Source organism: Protopterus annectens, chromosome 1.part1 (genome assembly GCF_019279795.1).
Source record: "Protopterus annectens isolate FY-2018-M chromosome 1.part1, PAN1.0, whole genome shotgun sequence".
NCBI lineage: Eukaryota > Metazoa > Chordata > Ceratodontiformes > Protopteridae > Protopterus > Protopterus annectens.
The window spans coordinates 343,536,813-343,558,585 of NC_056726.1; the positions used below are offsets into that span (position 1 = coordinate 343,536,813).

Consider the following 21,773-nt stretch of genomic DNA (forward strand, 5'->3'; position numbering starts at 1 on the left):
ATGAAGTTGTAGTGCACACAAGTACTGTGCATTCGACAGAATTATCAGATTTTCTCATTACCTTGGTCTGTTCTAATAATTCATGTTCGAAGTTGTCTTTGCATTCACTAACTGTCATACTTTGTATCTGGCTGAAAACATTTCTGCAAAATAAACCTTGTGAGGTTAAGGTTGGCTAAGTAACGATTAATCTGCCAATGTGGTATAATAGCCATGATTTGCATTAATGAGCTTTTGCTTGGATACGTTACGAATTATTTGCAATAATGAGCTTTTTCTTAGATGCATTATGAATCATTGCAATAATGCTCATTCAGATTTTATGCCCACATATGCTGGTATGTATTAAATTGGCTTACCGAGTTACACACATTTACGGAGGTTTCTGGCTTGGTTTCTCATCCTTTAACTGAATTGTTACAATTATTTTCTTCAGAAGCAAAGTAATGGCTGAATTACATAACAGCATGGCGCAATGGAAAGGGATGCAATGCAAACCTTCTTACACTGTTACACTGGATCAACTCTGAAGGGTAAGGCTTTCTGATTACTGTTTGGCATTACAGAAGATTCATTTTACTTTAAGTATATTTCACAGTACATTTGTTACCTTGAAGCTTTTCTAACTACACTCTCTTTTCTCCAAAGATGTTGCCCCTGAGAGGAAGCAAATGACTACATTCCAAGGCAGCTGGAAGGTCACCTTTGACTGGGTAATGGAAATCAGGTGTGATCCCTAATCTGCTTTTTGCAAGATATGTGCTACCAATATTAATGCTACAAATGGAGGGAGTAGTGATCTACCGTGACTCATGGATATTGAAAAGCACAAAAATGAGCATACAACATTCTACTGGGAGGAAGGTGACAAATATTTGTCACTCAGTAAACCAACTATAAAGTATTGGAGGCTGAAGTAGCCTTTATAAGTCTCCTTGAACACAATTTGCTCTTTACGACTGGGGCCATTTCTTGAAGTACATGGAGAGGTACTGCATGGATCCAGAAGTGGTGCAAAAAATGAGGTGCAGAGCAACAAAGGCTGCTTGCTCTGTAAGAGATATAATGGGGGCAATCAGCAGAACATTGCACAAATGTGTCAGAAAGTGACATAATGTCTGTACTTCGACCAGAGTACAGATATGGGGGATGACAAACTGCTTGTAATTTTATTTTATTTTTTTATTTTATTTTTTTTATTTTTACTTTGGCAGTGGCAAAATGTCGCTAGATTCCTCAACATGCCTGGTTGTGTCAGTGGAACTGACCAAGCCATTTATGATTATGTAATACATTCTGAGCACATTTGACATTCCTGTGAGCAACATGGTGGATTATTCTTCAGACGATGATTCATCAATAACTGATGAACATAATTCTGTACGAGCCAGACAAAAATAATTTAGCCTCCATATTTTCAACATGAGCTGCTTATGCCATATTGCAGATTTATGCATTAAATCTGGCGTAAAGGCAATGTCTGTACCTGTGAAGGAACTAATATCCAACATTTACTGTTACTTTTCCGGCATTGTACAATGTCAGACGAAGCTTAAAGAGTTTGCACTATTCATGGACACTGAACTCCTCAAAATTATTAGGTATGCTCCCACTCAATGTTTAAGTAACTTATCAGGTATGCTACCACTCACTAAGTAACTTATCAGGTATGCTCCCACTCAGTGTCTAAGTTTGACAAAACACATCAAAAGAATGCTTGCCTTGTGACCTGCCTCGAGATCCTACTTCATGTCTTATGAACAACGGACTGTTAAAGTGGAGCTCATAACTGAAAGACTGCAGAGCCATGACATTAAGCTGGCATTCCTGCTACTGAAGTATGCCACTGAACTGCTGCAGAACTTCAATGTGCAAATGCAAGGTATGGAAAGTAAATTGCTCACCTTGCATAATGATATGTAGAAAGTACTACAGGCATATGCTAATAGGGTACACATACCACCAACTGCTAGGCAGTTGCTGGACACTGTAACTACTACTTATTCAGTTTTTGATCTGCAAGACAACTTCCTTCCAGACAGTGAAATCCATATTGGTCTTAAAGCTGAAACCTGTTTGGATGAAAATATGGATAACAGGCATATAATAGTAGAACAGAAACGTTTCACGAGAGTCAAGCAGTTTTACACTGCAGTCCCACTCAAAATGAGAAAAATATTTCCCTGCCAAAGATCCTCTGCTGGAGAACATGGTCAGCTTATTAGATCCAGCTATGAAAATGTAGCATTCTTCCATCATTATTGCAGATATTGGTACTCGCATCGTTTTTTGGTGTTCACGAATGGAGTGCTGCAAACTGAATGATGCATTTTCAATCAGATGACTGAGCGGTCATATGGATCAGACACATCTAATTTCCTAAAGTACTGGCCCATGTTGCTTGGTGCCTGTCGACCTTCCAAAACTGATGAAACTGTCCTTTGCTTGCCACACTCAAACAGTGAAGCAGAGCAAGCATTTAGCATGGTTCGCAAAGTCAAAACGGAGCTCAGCCAAAACATTAAATTCTTTATTAGCGATAAAGATGAATGAAGACAATGACTGCTACTGTGTGAAACATCCAAAGGACATGCTGGAAGCAGCAAGAAAAGCAACCGCTGCTTGTATCAAAGAAAATTCTACAGCAGCAGTTACAGAAACCCACTCTGCCTACCAAAAGGCTGATGCTGAATAGCTGATTTAGTCTGATATGAAAGTGAGGGAAATGATGTGCAGACCTGCAGCCAATAGTCAGTGTAGTCAACAGTTAAATGTGAATTGCCTTATTGTGTGTACTGGTGTTTTGCAAATGTTTAAACACCTGTTTTAATAAAATTAACTCTCTTGGGTCAGGTGTGAGGGTATGTGCGCATGTATTACTTGATTTTTTTTTTTTTACACCTGCCTGAAAATATGAATAATCCCATATTATGTGTGTCTGTTTCTAAATCTATAGAACTATCTTTAGTAAATTATATTAAAATGATGTCCTTTGTGTCTGAACATGTGTGAGCGTGTCCTTAATGTGCTTACTTGAATATGCATATGTTAATTAGCTGTCCATGTATATCCCTGATTTTAAGGTCCTTTGTCCCTGTTTCTCTCATCTGGAGGTTGAGAGGTATGGTGGCATGCAATAATTCTGGAGTATAAGTACGAAATAACACAAACAAGGAATGTACTCAACGAAAATCTACATTTGCAAGAACCTCTGGAAATATATTCCTAGTAAGGACAATAGTGATGTGAACATTCTGTGCTCATACTTTATTAGGATTAGTAGCATGTGAATAAGCTTTAAAGATCAAGTAAAAAGTTTTTTTAAGCATTTCATTTTGTTATAATTATACCCTCATCTTGTAAAGTTGGCTTTTTTTTCTAAAATGAGTAGTTTTTACTTTAGTTACCTCAATGGACTTATAGTTATCAAATTTAATAAACTGGTGTTTCAGTTTACTATATGCAGAACAACTGTCCAATTACTTCTTGATTCCATGCCATCCAGCCCAGTCTAATGATAATGATGTATTACAGTGGGAGAAACAGTTTTATGGTGGGTTAGTATGTTTTCTGCAGGGTACACATATTATACAACCTGAACGTGCTAATGCCATAGAGCAATGCAGTGTCAGCCTATGGGTGGGTTGCTACAGTATAAAGGAAACGGCATCAGCACAAGAAATGCTAGGGAGATGATGAATTACACACCATTTCATTAAGTAACAAGTCATTTTTTTTGTGAACAGCATTCTGGAAATATACAGAAAATAAGTGATTCTAAAGATAACATTTAAAACAATGAAGAGTCTAAGGTAAAACACTTTCAAACACGTATGGACTAGCTTCAGAATACAAAGATGTAGTAAAGGAAGCAATTTTAAGAAAAATCATTTAGGCACACATCATAAGAATTAAAAAAAAATAACTGGATGTTAATAGCACAATGCGTCCCAGGGAGGTATGTCCCTAGCCTTAAGCAAGATTCTGCCTCACCCAGAATGATGCCCCAATAATCACAGAAAATGATTGACTTTAACAACTGGCTTAGTTTCTGGTGTCATTCCAGGGAGATACAGTACCTGACAGCCTGGGAAGATATGATCAACAGACCATGATGCTTTGCCAGAGATGGCCTGCATCTGTCTCACCTGGGCTTCAGGCTTCTGGCAAAGGCTCTTGCCTCCCCTATAGTGCCTTTTTTGGGAAAAGTGATGAGGTTAAAACTATCAACATAAAAATTTCAACAAAACACAAATTAAAGGTCATGCTGCTAAACTCTAGGAGTCTAAACATGAAACTGATCTCATTGCAAGCATTCGTAACTCTGGAAAATAATGACATCTGTGCAGTCACAGAAACCTGGTTCAAAGCTGCGGAGAGCACCCCAGGCTTACCTGGTTACTCATTCCATCATACATTCAGACCCCAAACTGTGGGCAGTAAAGCCAAAGGAGGTGGAGTTTCAATATACATTAAAGACATACACACCTCCAGGCTGGTCAAACAGTATGACACACAGGAGACACTCCAGGTGCATTTAACAATTGATAAGACCCCTATTCAAATCATAGCTAGCTACCGGCCCCCAAATCTATCTCAAGATGCCCAACCCGCCTATTTGGACCTGTTCAAATCTATCCAGATTCAACCCTTTACCCTGATCCTGGGTGACTTTAACTTCCCAAACATAGACTGGAAGAACTACTCATGTCAGAACACAAATGCCCAGAGAGTCCTTGATTTTGTCAATGCAAATGTCTTGAAACAGCTAGTCGATACCTCCACAAGGGGTGATAATATCTTGGACTTGGTATTAACCAACATGAGTAACCACTGCAGCATCCCTATAGTATCATCTTCCCTGGTAAGGTCCGACGACAAAGTGGTCACTTTCAAAGTCACCATCTCCCCAAACTCCCTTCTTGCTAGGATCAAACATAAAAACTTCTCCAAAGCTGATTGCAGCCTCCAGAGGGATGGTATAAATAGTTTCACAGCTCCCTCCCCCACTGTAGGAACTGGCACCAATATCCACAACTACACCAAAGCACTATATGAGCATTTATATTGCTGCATGGAATCAGGAATACCCTATAGGACTAAGTCATCCTCCGCAAGGAACAGTAAACCTGTTTGGTGGACATCTGCAATAAATAAACTCTATACCAAAAGGAAAAAATAGCTGTCCAAGACCAAGAAGGATCACGTGCCCAATTGGAAGCAATGTCTCCTTAGACTGAATAAGCAAATAAGAGCACTAGTGAAATCCTCCAAAGCAAACTTCGAGTCCAAATTAGCCACATCTACTAGAGACAATCATAAGGCCTTCTTCACATATGTCCACAACCTCATATGAAGCACCCAGAACTGTTCAGAACTGGTGGTCAAGGGCCAAACTTACTGGCTGACAGATTCAGCAAAAACTTTACCCCTCTGTCCCCCCATCAGTAAATCAGGACATTCCCAGCACCTGCCCCCTTCTCCTTATATCTAGGGAACAGGTCATCACTGCTCTCTCAAAGGCAAAAAATACAGCCTCCATGGGACCCGATAACATCCCAGGCTGCATCCTACGTGAACGTGGGCAGGAACTTGCAGCACCATTAGGCACCCTATTCAACCAAAGCCTGAGTACTGGCTTCATACCAGCTGAGTGGAGGACAGCCACTGTCATCCCTTTACACAAAGGTGGAGTGTCCACCGATCTGGGAAATTATAGACCCATCAGCCTAACTAGCCTGATTTGCAAGGTCATGGAATAGATTATCATGGACCTCGTTAACAAGGACATTGGCAACCTCCAAACACTTGATCCCACACAGTTTGGCTTTGTCAAGGGGAGGTCATGTCTGCTAAATCTGGTTGACTTCTTTGAGACAGTCACCAAAGCCATGGATGAGGGGAAGATGGAGCACACCACCTACCCTGACCTGGCCAAAGCCTTTGAAACTATTCCTCACTTGGGCATAATAAATAAACTCTCTCAACTAGGCATCAATCCATATGTTACCAGATGGCTAGCAAACTGTCTCACTGATAGAACTCACGTAGTCAAAATAGGGGAAGCCACCTCAAGCAATAAACCCATAACAAGTGGCGTACCCCAGGGTTCAGTCTTGGGGCCTCTGTTATTTGGGATATACTTTTTGAGGTGTAGGCCAAAACCAGTGGGCTACGGCTAACCAAGTCTGCAGATGACTGCAAGCTGGGTGCTGTCATTAATTCCCCTGGTGATGTGGACATCCTTCAAGTGGGTCTCACTCAGACAAATGACTGGTGCCAGAAACATGGCCTCAAGCTGAATACCAAAAAAATGCATCATCATCCCCTTTGGAGAGAGTGACATCTCCACAAATTATCACATTAATAACAACGTCCTAATCACTCAATCAGTCGTGAGAGATTTGGGCACCCAGGTTGATAGCAACCTGACTTTTGACCACCATGTTGCTCCCGTGGTACAAAAGCCTTCTATATGGTCCACCTTATAAGTAAGGGTATCTCATCCAGGGACAAGGAGGTCATAAATCCCTGTATTCTTCCCTTATAAATCCCATTATTGTGTACAATGCACCTTTTGGCATGTACCTCGCAAAGCACATGCAGCAGCTGGAGAGACCACAGTGGTTCCACACCAGGAAAATCCAGGGCCTCAAACATCTACCATACACAGATAGTCTAAAAGCCCTATCCTTCTACTCAGTTTCATACAGACTCCTCAGAGGTGACTTCTGTCTGGCATACAAGACGATCATGGACCCCACCTTGATGGGACTGCTACATATCCAAAAGTCAAACTCCACTCGAGTAACCCGCACGCGCGGCCTCAACCTGGTCTGTGACATCAACAAGACTTGTTGGCGGGACAGATTTGTGTCCCAGAGACTCCCTCATCAATAGAATAGACTCCCTCTCACCATCAAGTGGAGTACCTCTTTACCCCTTTTTAAGCGCAACCTGGATAACTGGATGGGAAACAGAAAATATACCCCTGGGATTCCACCCATGTCCCTGCTGGACAGGGGCAATGGGTGCTGATTTGTCTAAACATGGGCTAAACTGTTGGCTAGGCTTATAAGGGCCTCAGGGCCAATAGCCTAGTAACCTCCTATGATAATGGAAACAACACTCTGGAAGTGAAGTTAATGGAAAACAGAATATAAAGCTAGAGAGTTCCAGATGAGTAAAATATGTCACTGTAGGTACAACAAAATGAGAAGGTAAGATGGACAATCACGCCTTCCTTACCTGTGAGCAAATGTAAACAGTTTGGTTAAGTAAAGTTATAAAAATGGCTTGAATTTGGAACAACAGAGAAACATCTGTGACAGTTAATGACCTACATACAACACTAACACCTTTACCTGTGCCAAATTTCTGAACAATGTGGCTTGGAATCTGACACTGTCGACTCTCCCTCTTAAAATATACACCAGGTGCAAAGCGACGTGTTGTCAACCGTATTGTATGTGGTTGCCTTCCATCTTTGTTTATCCTGTGGAAAAAGTTTAAGAGTCATGTAAAATATGTGTGGCACAACCAAACAAAAATATATTGATGATAAACTGAGAATAAGTAAAAACTTATCTTGGCATTTGTACTTTGTACAGTATTTATTAATGCCACTAGACAGTTTTGGGTGTCTAACCCTACATAAACTAGGCAGACAAAAAGGGTTTAATATCCTAAATGTCTGTATGACTTCAATAATTATTTTGTCAGTATGAACAGCCATTTTTGTTTTTCATTTTTAAAGGACTAAAAAAAATACATAAATAAATACAAAGACTGTGCAAATTCAAATAAATGCTTACATGTATATACTCCTCTGTTGCAACATTCTATTTGTCTGATCTTACTATGATACAGTGTGCTCTAACAGTAAAAATACAACATAGTAACAGTGATGGCTGTGGGGTTATAGGGAGTGAATAGCAGTAAGGAACTTGCTATTCTTTACACTAACTGTACTACTAATTTTAAATAAATGTAGTATGAAACACTGTGCAAGTTGCACAAAGGTGGCATCACAAAATAAACTGGATAAACACTGGTCTCCATGTATAAACATTCACTGATAAGCTGCTGAAGCTGGCAATATATCTCTATACTGGAAGAATGCAAAGTTCCTGTAATCACAACTGCACAGGTAAAAACCACACTCTCCAAAGCCAAGAACACAGCATCCATGGGACCAGACAACATCCCAGGCTGCGTTCTTCATGAACTACAGAACAAACTGGCACCCCACCTAAGTACCATGTTCAATCATAGCCTCACCTCAGGCTTTGTGCCTGCTGAATGGCACACAGCGACGGTTATCCCACTCCACAAGGGGGGAGGTACCATGGACCCCGGGATCTACTGCCCCATTAGCCTGACGAGCCTGGTCTGCAAGGCCATGGAACGTATCATCATGGAACCTATAAACAAAGACATTGGTAATCTCCAAATTCTGGACCCCACCCAGTTCGGGTTTGTAAAAGGCAGATCATGTCTCCTAAACCGGATAGACTTCTTTGAAGCAGTCACCAAAGCCATAGACAAGGGTAAGGTGGTTCATACAGCCCATCTAGATCTTGCCAAGGCTTTCGACGACCATCCCCCACTCTAGAATTATAGATAAACTCACTAAACTAGGTATAAATCCCTATGTCACAAGATGGGTTACCAACTGGCTCACTGACAGAACCCACACAGTGAAAGTAGCAGACTCCAAATCCGACTTCAGACCAGTGACAAGTGGAGTACACCACAGGGTTCAGTCCTGGGTCCTCTCCTGTTTGGTATCTACTTCTCTGAAGTACAGGCTAACACAGAAAGTCTTTAGCTAACGAAGTTCACAGATGACTGCAAACTAGGAGCCATAATCAAAACTCTAACGATGTGGACATCCTACAAAAGGGCCTCACTGAGACAGATGCCTGGTGTCAAAGCCATGGCCTCAAGCTCAATGCAAAAAAGTGCACTGTCATCCCCTTTGGTAAAAACTCTGTACCCATGAACTACAACATAGGCGGTAGTATACTTAACACCGAAAGTGTGATAAGAGACCTTGGGACACAGGTGGACAGTAGTCTCTCCTTTGATAATCACATCGCCACAGTAGTCAGGAAATCCTTCTACGTGGCACACCTCATCACAAAAGGTTTCTCATCCAGAAAAAAAGAGGTCATTGTTCCCCTCTACTCATCACTCATTAGACCCATTATAGAGTACAACGCCTCTTTTGGTATGTACCTCACAAGACATCTACAACAACTGGAAAGGCCGCAGAAATACCTCACAAAGAGGATTACCGGCCTCAAACAGATTCCCTACACAGACCGTCTCAAAAAACTCCAGCTTTACTCCATTGCATATCACCTACTCAGAGGTGATCTCTGCCTAACATACAAAGCTATGTCAAACCCAGAGCTGTTGGACATGCACTACTTAAACAGATGCTAATCCCTCCGAGCTACACGCTCTAGGGACCTAAACCTTGTCACCACAATAAACAGAACATGCTGGAGGGATAGATTCCTGTCCCAGAGACTTTCCATACTCTGGAACAAATTACATATCTATATCAAACAAAGCTCCTCATTAGCTCTCTTCAAGAAAAATCTTGATGATTGGATGGGAAATAGGAAATTCATCCCGGGGATCACCTCTGTGGCTTTGCTCGACAGTGGTACAGGAAAATAATTTTCTTGGGTGGCAAAAGCCAGGGTACCTTTTTGGCTGGGCTTGTATAGGCCCTAGGGCTGATAGCCTAGTACCTACCTATGAACCTACATAAGCAGGTCAGTCTGCATTTTCATCCTACTTAAGTTCTGTATACATGTTTATCTGATGTTACATCAACATCTGCATTTGTATACAAGGAAAAGAGCACCCACAAAATGTTGAAAACACAAAAGTCAACACAACACTATGCATGTGCTGAGAAACAGACTCAGAGCAAGACACTAACTGAAAATTATACATAGACTACAGAATACACGGAAGTGTACATATCACTCTGTCTAATCAGTACATATTACTCTGTCTAATCAGTACACACATACACATATATCTGTTTTGGGGCAGCAAGGCTTAACTGTCAATCCTAGCGGATGTGAAAAATTACAAAAATCACCCCTACACACCTTTAACACTTTGGCCTGGGCCACTTCGGACAAAACCATGTTAAAGAAGCATACCTCAAAACAAACAGTTATTAAAAACTGGAAATGCTATAAAAAAGTCATACACAGTAAATCAGTTGAACAGAATTTCACTCATACTGGCAGCAGAAAATACACACGTACCAAATAAATGATGCCCAATCCAATTAACCACAATTCCATAGACCAAATGAATTAAAACCAATAGAACAGTATTTTTTGTGGCAAATGTAATTCCATACGAAGAAGGCTCTATCCCATTGTACCACCAAAATTATAATAATCAGTCGTTAGCCAAGTGACCTAATGGATAAGGCATCTGACTTCAGATCAGAAGACTCTAGGTTTACTTCCAAGATGGCTGCACATTGAGTAACAGCTTAACTCTAGCTCTCCCAGTATGAAAACAAACTCAACAGAGAAGGGTTGTAGACGTTTGTGTTCATGGGTAAATTTCAGTAACTGGCTAGTAAGTGTGCTGCCTAGATGTCAGGAAAAAATAAATATAGAGCACCTGGAAAAAAATCAGCTACAAAAAGAGAGGAAGAAACAACTGACTGGGAAAAGTTTTGCAGCTGTTCAGTAAAAAGCAATGCAAACTCTACACATGACTTCCAGTAACCTGCAGGAGGATATAAAGCATGTCACAGGTGAAGGAAAACACACATCACGTCTATGGCTTAAAATTCAGTATTTTGAAATTCAGCATTGTAAGCTTTCAGTATAATGAGACTCAGTCAAAGGAGTTTACAGTATTATGAAAATTAAGTACTGTGGTCTCGGTCAAATGAAATTCAGTACTTTGAGTTTTCAGTCATGTGAAGTAGATGTGTGTGTGTGTGTGTGTGTGTATATATATATATATATATATATATATATATATATATATATATACATGGGTCCTATTTGTTTTATCGACAGTATGGTTCATGGTTCATCGAACCGTACTTTGTCGAAATTACTTTAGCAAAAGTGCATTTTGTCAAACATGCACTTTTGCTAAAGTAAACAAATAAGAAAAACATGCAGTTTGCATGTTGCCTTAGTTGTACATCAACGTATACTGTTGATGTACAACTAAGGAAAATTTTGTTGAGATCGTAGTATAGTGGAGGTAAGGGAATATTCTCTTTTCCCCACTTTAGTGCGATCTCGGAGTGAGAATATTAAAGTGGGGGGGGTGCAGGGGGGCTTGCCCCCCTGCATAACACTGTTTAGTGTGTTATTTTACTGTTTTAGTTAGTTTTTGTTTTTTTATTCCGCGATGGAATGCACTTCAGTGGAAGTAAGTTTGAGGAAGTACGGTTCGATGAACCGTACTTTCGATTTAAAAACGTAGATCCATATATAGATATATATATATATATATATATATATATGCATCTAGACCTATGTCTATATTTTTAAGGGGATGTATAAAGCAAGACGTGGAGAAAATATTTTAAAAATTAATGGGGAAGCTCAAGTGATGTTAAAATCACACAGTACACTTTCTTCTGGACAGCTCAGTTTGAATAAAGATCACACAGCTTCAACAACATCCTCAGTGTATCTGTCTTTTTTACTTACAACTCAAACACTACACTAGGTGAATAACTGTGAATAATCTAAGCAGCATAAAATACCCAACTCTGAGGTGCAGAGATATAGAGCCCTGATTCTGATCCAGAAAACCTGAGTTTGATTAACAGCTAAGGTGCTGGAAAGTACAGTTGTGTACCTACCATAAATGTAGATGTTCGAGAGTACTCACTGTTGCAGTCATTACTGTTGGGTTATCTTGCTGGCAGGCTACCCGTAGTCGGCACGATTCCAAAGTCTAGGTCCGGTGTTGGTTGCTGTCACCTCTTCCATGACGTCAGTGCACCAGGGGTATAAAAGAAGCAGCCGACGCCATTTTCTTCAGTTTTTCTTGCCCCAGATGTCAGGTGCCCCTAAATTGGAAGGCTGAAAGAATATGCCAATAAAAATACATTCACAGAAATAACATGTTCTTCATTACAAGCAAATACACCAAAACGGTTGTATAGAATAGAGAAGTGTAGATAGGCCCCAGCAAAGAAAAGGGGGATGGTGGGTGGGTAACCTGGACTGCAACAGTGAATACAATCGAACATCTACATTTATGGTAGGTACACAACTGTACTATGTTCATCGTGTTTCACTGTTGCAGTCATTACTGTTGGGTTGAATCCCAAAGCTGAGGTAGGGTGGCTGGACTAAATAGGATTTGGAGAGGCTATGAGGCCCTGCAGAACTGCAGTGGCAAAGCCTGCCCTGGACGTAGAATAAAGAGGTAAATGGTAGTGCTTTGTGAAAGTGTGCACTGAACTCCAAGTTGCATCCTCTAAGATATCTTTGGTTGGTACTCCTCTGAGGAAGGCTGCTGAGGTGGCTGCTGCTCTGGTGGAATGAGGCCTAATGTCCTTAGGCACTGATTTGCCATGTTGTAAATAGCAGAAATGGATGAAATGGCCTAATCCATTTAGATATAGTCTGTTTTGAGACAGCCTTTCCCTGTGAACCTGCAGCATATGACACCAAAAGTTGCTGAGTTTTTCTGAAAACTTTAGTTCTGTCCAAGTAGAATCTCAGCTGCCTGTGTATGTCCAAAGAATGCAGAATTTTTTCACCCTTGTTCTGTGGATTAGGATAAAATGTTGGCAAGTGAATGGTTTGGTTAAGGGCCACACTAGACACCACCTTAGGCATAAATGTGGGGTTTGTCCTCAGGGAAACCCAGTCTGCATGGAAAATGATGAAAGGTTCCACAGCCATGAGTGCTTGTAGCTCTGAGACTCGTCTTGCAGAGGTTACTGCCAGGAGCAGAGCTGTTTTCCAGGATAAGAATTTTATATCTGCTGTTGAAGCTGGCTCGAAGGGAGGCAGTGTGAGTTTTTCCAAAACATAATTGAGGTCCCAGGCCGGAATTGGTGCTCTCCTAGGAGGCCTAATGTTTTTGGCTCCTCTGAGATACTGTTTTAGTAAAGGATGAGAAAAGAGAGGTGGTTCCATATTGTAATGAGCTGAAATGGCAGAGGCATGAATCTTAATAGATGAGAAGGAAAGGCCTTTGTTTAGCATCTCAGTTAGGTATTGTAAAATCTGAGGTATATTTGGCACACTCATGTCTATGCCTTGTTCCTGGTGCCAAGCAGAGAATCTCTTCCATTTTTCGGCATAAGATTTTCTGGTACTGGGTCTTCTGGCCTCCAAGATAATGTCCACAACAGCTTTTGTAAGTGGAGTGTTCTGAATGGTTACTTTATCCGCCATGCTGCCAGATTTAAGGTCCTGAGATGGCTGTGCAGGATCTGACTGTTTTGTTGGGTCAGCAATTGAGAGATTTGAGGCAATATCCATGCTGGACCTTGAGACAAGCTCTTCAGAATTGGGTACCAGTGCTGGCGTGGCCAGTCTGGTGCAATCAGTATCATGTTTGGCTTCTCTTGTCTGACCTTTAGGAGTACCCTGGGAAAAAGAGGCAAAGGGGGGGAAAGCATATACTGTTAGATTTTTCCAGCTGAAGGATAGGGCGTCCACTTTCCATGCTTGTTTGTGATATACCCTTGCACAAAATCTTTGCAATTGGCAGTTGTGAGGGGAGGCAAATAGATCTATGTCTGGGCGTCCCCATTTCCTTGTTATCATGTTGAAGACTTGTGGATCCAGCTTCCATTCGTGGGGATCCATGAGGTTTCTGCTTAGTTCGTCTGCCAGAGTATTTGTTTTTCCTGGTAGGAATTGTGCTTGCAGGTGAACTTGAAAATCCAAAGCCGTGTCCCATAAGGTCATTGCTTGTCTGCAAAGGGGGTAGGAATGTGTACCTCCCTGCTTGTTTATGTACCACATGACCGTAGTGTTGTCTGTCTTTATCAGTAGTTGTCCTGGATGAAGCAGGTCCTTGAAGGCTGTCAGGGCATTTTGAACAGCTAGCATCTCTTTTTGGTTGATGTGAAGATGCATTTGGTTTGCAGGCCATGTGCCCTGAATGCATCTTCCTGCCATATGTGCCCCCCCAGGCATAGTCGCATGCATCCGTTGTCAGTGTCTGTCTGGCTGTGGGTAACCTGAATGGCAGACCCTTGTTGTGGTGAGAGGCTTTTGCCCACCATCGAAATTCCTGTTGCAAGCAGGGAATGAGTGCAATTACTGTCTCCAGGCTGTGGCAATGTTGAGTCCAAACACTTTTTAGATACCATTGTAGTTTCCTCATATGCAGTTTGGCATATGGAATTAGTAGGATGCAGGATGCCATGAAACCCAAGGCCTGCAGGATTTTCCTTGCAGATAAGTGGGTTTTTGTTGCCAATATCTTGAAGTAAGTAGTCAGATGCTTTTGTTTGTCTGGCGTGAGATAAGCCATCTGGGTAGTTGTGTTTAAGCTTGCACCCAGGAATATTATCTCTTGAGAGGGCACTAGTTTTGATTTCTTTTTGTTTACTGTGCACCCTAGGCCAATTAGTAATCTCTTTACAAACGCCAGATGCTTTAGAAGAATGTCTTTGTTCTCTGCTAGAATTAGGCAGTCGTCCAAGTAGGGATATATTTGAATTCCTCTGTCTGCAAAACGCAATTACTGGTGCCAGGCATTTTGTGAAGACCCTGGGCGCAGTAGATAAGCCAAAGGGCAGTGCAGAGAATTGGTAATGCATTGAGCCAGCTATGAATTTGAGGTATCTTCTGCAAGATTGTCTGACTGGGACATGCAGGTATGCATCTTTTAGGTCCAAGGTTACGAGCCAAGCCTTGTTGCCCAGCATGGGTAGTAGCTGCTGTAGAGTCAACATCTTGAATTTTGGAACTTCCAGAAATGTGTTTAGTATAGACAGGTCCAGTACTGGTCTCCAGGTTTTGTCCTTTCTGGGTACTAGAAAAAGTCTGGAGTAAAATCCTTGCCCCTGTTCTTGTTCTGGTACTTGCTGAATGGCCCTCATGTCCATGAGGGCTGTAATTTGTTTTTGTGCCTCTGCCCATTGATTGTGTGGCAGGTCTGGCATACCTTTTGACCTTGGTAGAGTGTGGAAATGGAACCTGTAGCCTTGGGACACTATGTTCAGTACCCGTTTGTCTTGGGTAATCCTTTGCCAATTTGAAGAAAAAAGTGCTAGTTTTCCCCCTAAGGGGTCTGCCAATAGAGAAGTGCTTGTATTTGGTAGAGGAAAGTCATTGAGACTGTTTCCTGTAAGGTTGTGTTTTGTCTTCTCTGCTCTTGGAGGTAGTAGCACCCCATTGTTTAGGTCTGTATGAACCTTGGGGCTGACCTCTGCCTCTGGGACGCCTGTATCTGCCTCTTTGTGGTCTGTCTGACACTGGAAAGGACCAATGTTTTGAAGGCCAGTTTCTGCTAAATCTGGGTGGTTGTACCTGTAAGAAATCCTTGACTGTCTGCATGGATTTCGCTTTATCCTCCATTTTTTTCAATACTACTTCTGCTTTAGTACCAAACAAAGTATCATGCTGTAATGGTGCATCTAATAATTTTGCTTTAACATGATCAGGCAGATTTTGTTCCTTTAACCAAGCATGCCTTCTAATAACAGAATCTGAAACGGCAGCCCTGCAGGAGGCCTCTAGTGAATCATAACCACATTGCAAAGTGTGCTTTCCCACTTGTTCAGCTGCATACAATAAATCCTGTAATTCTTTGTTTTCTGAACATTCAGTATTTGTCAACATTTTCTGTTTAAGCTGTGACATTAAATATTGCTGATATTTAAGCATATGAAACTGACAATTTAAGGCCCTTACAGCCAGGGTAGCAGAAGTGTAGACTTTTTTCCCTCATCTGTCCAGAGCTCTTGAATCCCTATCAGAGGGGACAGGGTTTTTTTGCAGTGGAAGCTTTAACCCCCTTGGGGTCTTGAGATATAGTTTCTGGGTCAGCAGTGGGGTTTTTATACAGGATTTATGAGAATCAGGAACCCTGTAATATCTGTCTGGCTTAGCAGGTGCAGGGGGGAGAGAGTCAGGGGACAGGCTGGACTCAGTGAATACATCGTCCACAATGTCTAGCACAGGAGGAATAGCTAGGGGTCTGTGTTGGGGAAGAAGCAGAAAATCTCTGAGCCTTTTCTTAGATTCAGAATAATCTTGGCTCTCCCAGTGGAAATGTTCTCTCATGGTGTGTAAGGTTTCCCCAAAAGAATAATCCTCAGGAGGAGAGTGGATTCTTCAGCATCTAAATCCTCATAGGGGAGCATGGAGTAATCTGAATCCTCATAGGGGAGCATGGAGTAATCTTGTTCAGAAGAGGAATCAGAAGAAATGGAAACCTGATCAGAAGAATCATACTCTGTCTCTTGCCTAGGCCTCTTATCAGGAGGGGGATGGGTACCCCTGATTAAAGTAATTAGGTCTTCAGCCAGTTTGAGTATTTGTTTCTTAGGCATGGTGGTCTGAGTAGGAGAATGCTGTACTTGTTTCTTTGTCTTTAATGATGCTTTAGTCTTTGTCTTTGAAGCTGAGGATGGCTTAATGTACAGCTGTGTAGGTCTGAAAACACCCTCAGAAGCCGATGCCTGCTCAGCGGCTCTGGACCCACCTGAGGGATTGATTTCCGAGGTTCCAATACCTTGAGTATCCAGAGGCCCAGTGGGCTCCATGTGGGAGTCGGAAGCGGCCTGTGGCTCTGAGGTAGCGGGCGCCAGGGGCTGCAAAAGCGCCTCACTGAGAACCGGCGAACCGGCGACTGGCCTAGAAGAGGCTTCGTCGTCGGTTTTGGACCTCGGATGCCTATCCTTTTCCTTGTCCTTGCGTTTTTTGTAAACTGCGGTCGTCGGCTGATTCGATGGCATTATATAGTTAAATCTTCGGCCAAAGTAATGGAAAGCAAAATCAAACTGACGCTTGATAGTGCGTTGGTTAAATCTAGCACAAAACTGACAACTAGCAACGTTGTGATCAGGGCCTAGGCAAGGAATACAGTAAGAGTGAAAATCCTTATGAGGTATTTGCTTTCCAAAAGAAATACAATTGTTAACTTTTCTGACATCGGTCTGGAGCAAGAAAAAAGTTTCCCCAACGGGGTACTTAGCTTTAATGAAGACTTCGGATCTGAAATTCTGATTTGAAAATCTCAGGAGTCGGCCGACCGGCACTTGCGAACTGCTTATGCTTCGGGCACCGCACAGCAAGAAAGACTGAAGAAAATGGCGTCAGCTGCTTCTTTTATACCCCTGGCGCACTGACGTCAGGGAAGAGGTGACAGCAACCAACGCCGGACCTAGACTTTGGAATCGGGCCGACTACAGGTAGCCTGCCAGCAGGATAACCCAACAGTAATGACTGAAACAGTGAAACACGATGAACATCAGCTGGTTGGGAAGATGCATAAGGAGTTTTTTTGTCAGTGTACCTACCCATAAGGGGGATTTGATGGCTCTGCAGTTGCTGGCTATGCCACCCCATGGGTAGTTGGAGGCTAATCTCCATAACTTAGGCCACACTTGTGAGAGGGGTAAGGGAGTGTCTACTCAATCTAGGTTCCCAGTAGCTCTTTCTGCACATTATTGAGAGTATGTACAATCTTGCCTGGAGAGCACTGCTAGCCTAGCAATGATGCAAATGCTTACATCACTATTAGGGGGTAGGGATATAAAGTAAAAAAAGAAAAAAAATCCCATGCTCCCATCATTGCTTTCTGATTGACAGCAATACTACTGACTGCTCTAATCTCACAGAGGAATGAATGGGTTATAGTGGCTCTCACTCCAGAGTGGAATGAATGGGTACCAGAGCTGTTACCTTAATGAGGAACAACTAGGCAGACATGGCAGCAGCTTGATGGTCAGCAGACATGAGGGCAGAAAACATATATAGAAAAAAGAGAAAAAAACACCCTAAAACCCAGACTTTTTCACAAGGATTTTTGGGATTGAAATCCAGTTGTGTGAGTGGTACAACCTACACAGCAGATGCAGTGGCTAGGTGTGCTCTCTTTGTCCAATACATGACATCACTATGTACACCAAGGGCGGCATACATATCCCAATACATGACATCACTACATACACAGAGGGTGGCATACATATCCCGATACATGATATCACTACATACATCGAGGGTGGCATACATATCTCACTACATGACATCACTACATGCACTGAGAACAGCATACATATCCCAATACATGACATCACTACACACACCGAGGACAGCATACATATCTCAATACAGGACATCATTACATACATCGAGGGTGAGATACATATCCCAATACATGACATCACTATGTACACCAAGGGTAGCATACATATCCCAATACATGACATCACTACATACACCGAGGATGGCATACATATCCCAATACATGACATCACTATGTACACCAAGGGCGGCATACATATCCCAATACATGACATCACTACATACACAGAGGGTGGCATACATATCCCAATACATGACATCACTACATGCACTGAGAACAGCATACATATCCCAATACATGACATCACTACACACACCGAGGACAGCATACATATCTCAATACAGGACATCATTACATACATCGAGGGTGAGATACATATCCCAATACATGACATCACTATGTACACCAAGGGTGGCATACATATCCCAATACATGACATCACTACATACACCGAGGATGGCATACATATCCCAATACATGACATCACTATGTACACCAAGGGCGGCATACATATCCCAATACATGACATCACTACATACACAGAGGGTGGCATACATATCCCAATACATGACATCACTACATGCACTGAGAACAGCATACATATCCCAATACATGACATCACTACACACACCGAGGACAGCACACATATCTCAATACATGACATCATTACATACATCGAGGGCGACATACATATCCCAATACATGACATCACTACATACACCGAGGATGGCATACATATCCCAGTACATGACATCACTACGTACACTGAGGGCGGGATACATATCCCAATACATGACATCACTACGTACACTGAGGGCGGGATACATATCCCAATACATGACATCACTACATACACCGAGGACAGCATACATATCCCAATACATGATATCACTACATACATCGAGGGTGGCATACATATCTCACTACATGACATCACTACATACACCAAGGATGGCATACATATCCCAGTACAAGACATCACTGCATATACAGAGGATTGCAGACATATCCCAAAACACAGAAGATGAAGTGAAAAAGAGCAAAAATAAATGCAACTGTACACCATTGAGGAATACTGTAAGTATTACATTTGGAGTTACCTTACTGTCGGTGGTCCCCAGCATATGTACCTGCACAAAGGCATCATTACCTTCATCCAGTAGACCCATTCCTTCCATTAGGGTGCATGGCCAGGCATTCCTGGGTTAAGCAGGAGAGCTACATTCCATTCATTTCTGCAGAGGTTGCCTTGTTAGTCCATTTGTACCCCTATGACAAAGATTAGGTGGCTTGGAGCAGGCCAGCTTACTAGTCTGGTGGACCATGTTATCCTTCCCTGTTGGAGTATTCCTCTTCCCTTGCATTGGCAATGAGCTCTGTTTCCATGCTACGCATACGCCCGCATAATTATAAGGTATTTGGTATTACTATTCAGGATATGAGAAACGGAAACTGTGTTTAAAGTGTATAAAGTGTTGTCTCCAAGCTCCGCAATGGCTTGCTTGCTTAGAGATTATATGCTATTGTTATTTATTGCTGTGATATAATATCTTATCTACCTAAACATGGATGTTTCAGCCTTATATTACTGGTGTAGGACTATTATGTTTTTGCCCTATATTTTAAGTCATTAAGATTTTTTTCTTTTAAATCATTCTTCCTGAAGTCAGTCCATTGAATGCTGGTTTTATGAGCAGTCGAGCTTAACTCTCAGTCTGCTGCAAATTATCAGTTCAGTTCAATTGTACTCTCCACTTGTTACTTGATAACCTCTATCTGTAGGTATTACCTGGCCTGATGTTTTAATTGTTTACTGGTACTTTAACAACTGTACTGCCACTAGACTCTCCCCTCATCACAGCATACCTAAGTTAGTATTTCGGGTTCCTGTGAGTACAACGAAAACGTATTATGTCGAATGCGTTTTCGTCGACACGTAGAGCAAACAGGCAAAACAGTGAAGCAGCTGTTCAGCAAATTCTTTCCCTGGGAAAGAAGTCGCTTGACCGCTTCGTTGTTTTGCCGTGTTTTGAAGTGTAGTGTGGTCCCTTGTTCGGTACAGCTCCCGAGCATGATTGTGCAACAGTTACTGACCTTAGGGTTAGGGTGCGGGTTAAGGTAAGTGCATATAGTTTAAAATGTTTACTGTTTTTTTTTTTTGTTAAATGTATGTTTGGGTTATGTGCATATGTGTATTTAGTTGTTTACTTTTTTTGGGGGGTATAATTAGGATTGGGTATGTGTGTATGTGTTTGGAAGTGTGTAATGTGTTTTTTTTTGCTGGGGTTGAAGAGCGATTTCTTTCCCTAGGAAAGAAATTGCTGTTCTTTGGATTCGACATTTTCAGCTTTCGCTGAAAATGTGTCAATGTAACATTGTTTGCTGTTTTAAGCGTTCAATGTTGCAATATAGACCCAGTATTTCACCCTGCTCTATCTTCTAGTTGCTACCTACGCTATTTACTCCTCTTACACCTCCACCTCCATTCAACCTCACTTTCTACTTTCTCTATCAATTTTTCTCTTCTCTCATCACAATATACTTAAGCTAAAACTTTACCCTGCTCTTTCTAGTCTCCTTGCTGCTACCTACTCTATTTTTCTATTCTTACACCTCCATTCAACCTCTTTCTACATACTTCATCCATTTTTCTTCTCAAACCACCACTTCCACTCAATCCATGCTTTCTACTTATTATATATTTTCTAATACCCTCCAGTCCCATCTCCCTGTGCTACCCCTCCACCCTTTATTCCTAGTTACTTTCATGTCTCTACTCCACTCACACTCTCAGACTACCTAGGTGCCTAGCTAAGTTGAACCAGTGCCTTAAATCTTTTTATATCCTTTTAAACATATTTTTTTCTCCCTTTTTATTAGGAAGTGCACCCCTTTCTGACCTCCCTAACCTAGGAGCTCGTGCCAGCGAGTCCCAAGTTAAGCTGCAACTTAAAAAAAGTTGTTACCTTTATCCCAGCGGAAGCCCGAACCTCCTAGCAAGGATCTACTGCCTTTAACTACTGTTAATGTGACTAGAAATTAGTTTTGAGTACTCACTCATCCCTCTGTCTTTGTACAAGCGGCTCCCTTTGCACATTACCTCACAATTCTCTAATCACTCTTTCCTTCTAGTTACCGCCCTTGTATCTCTATTCTCCTTGGTATAACCTCCCCTAGACACTACTAATAAACCCCTGTAATTATTCTTCAAAAGTGTCCTAACAACTGGTCTATCTCAATTTAGCTAGTTACTTTTCTGTTCTGGTTTCTCCTCTCTCTGCTTCCCCCACTTTTTTCCCTACCCTGGTTGCTTCTTCTTGTCCTCTATCTGAACCCATACTGTTGTACTTTCTCTCTAACTTTATTTTTTCATTAGTTCTCTCTAGGTTATCATTTATCATCAACTATAACTCACCTTGCCGATTATTTTTATTTTTCAATGTCAGATGTAGGGCCAGGGCCAGCATGCTCCA

The 21,773-nt window shown here is 41.8% G+C and overlaps 1 protein-coding gene across 2 annotated transcripts in view; it reads right to left on the reverse strand.

Moving 5' to 3' along the window:
* POLI (DNA polymerase iota) overlaps positions 1 to 21,773 on the reverse strand; it is an 869,655-nt gene that overhangs the window by 22,461 nt on the left and 825,421 nt on the right. For both annotated transcript variants that reach the window (XM_044075156.1, XM_044075163.1), the window contains one exon: positions 7,365 to 7,495. In XM_044075156.1, coding sequence (XP_043931091.1) covers positions 7,365 to 7,495 — 131 coding nt within the window. The remainder of the gene's footprint in view (positions 1 to 7,364; positions 7,496 to 21,773) is intronic.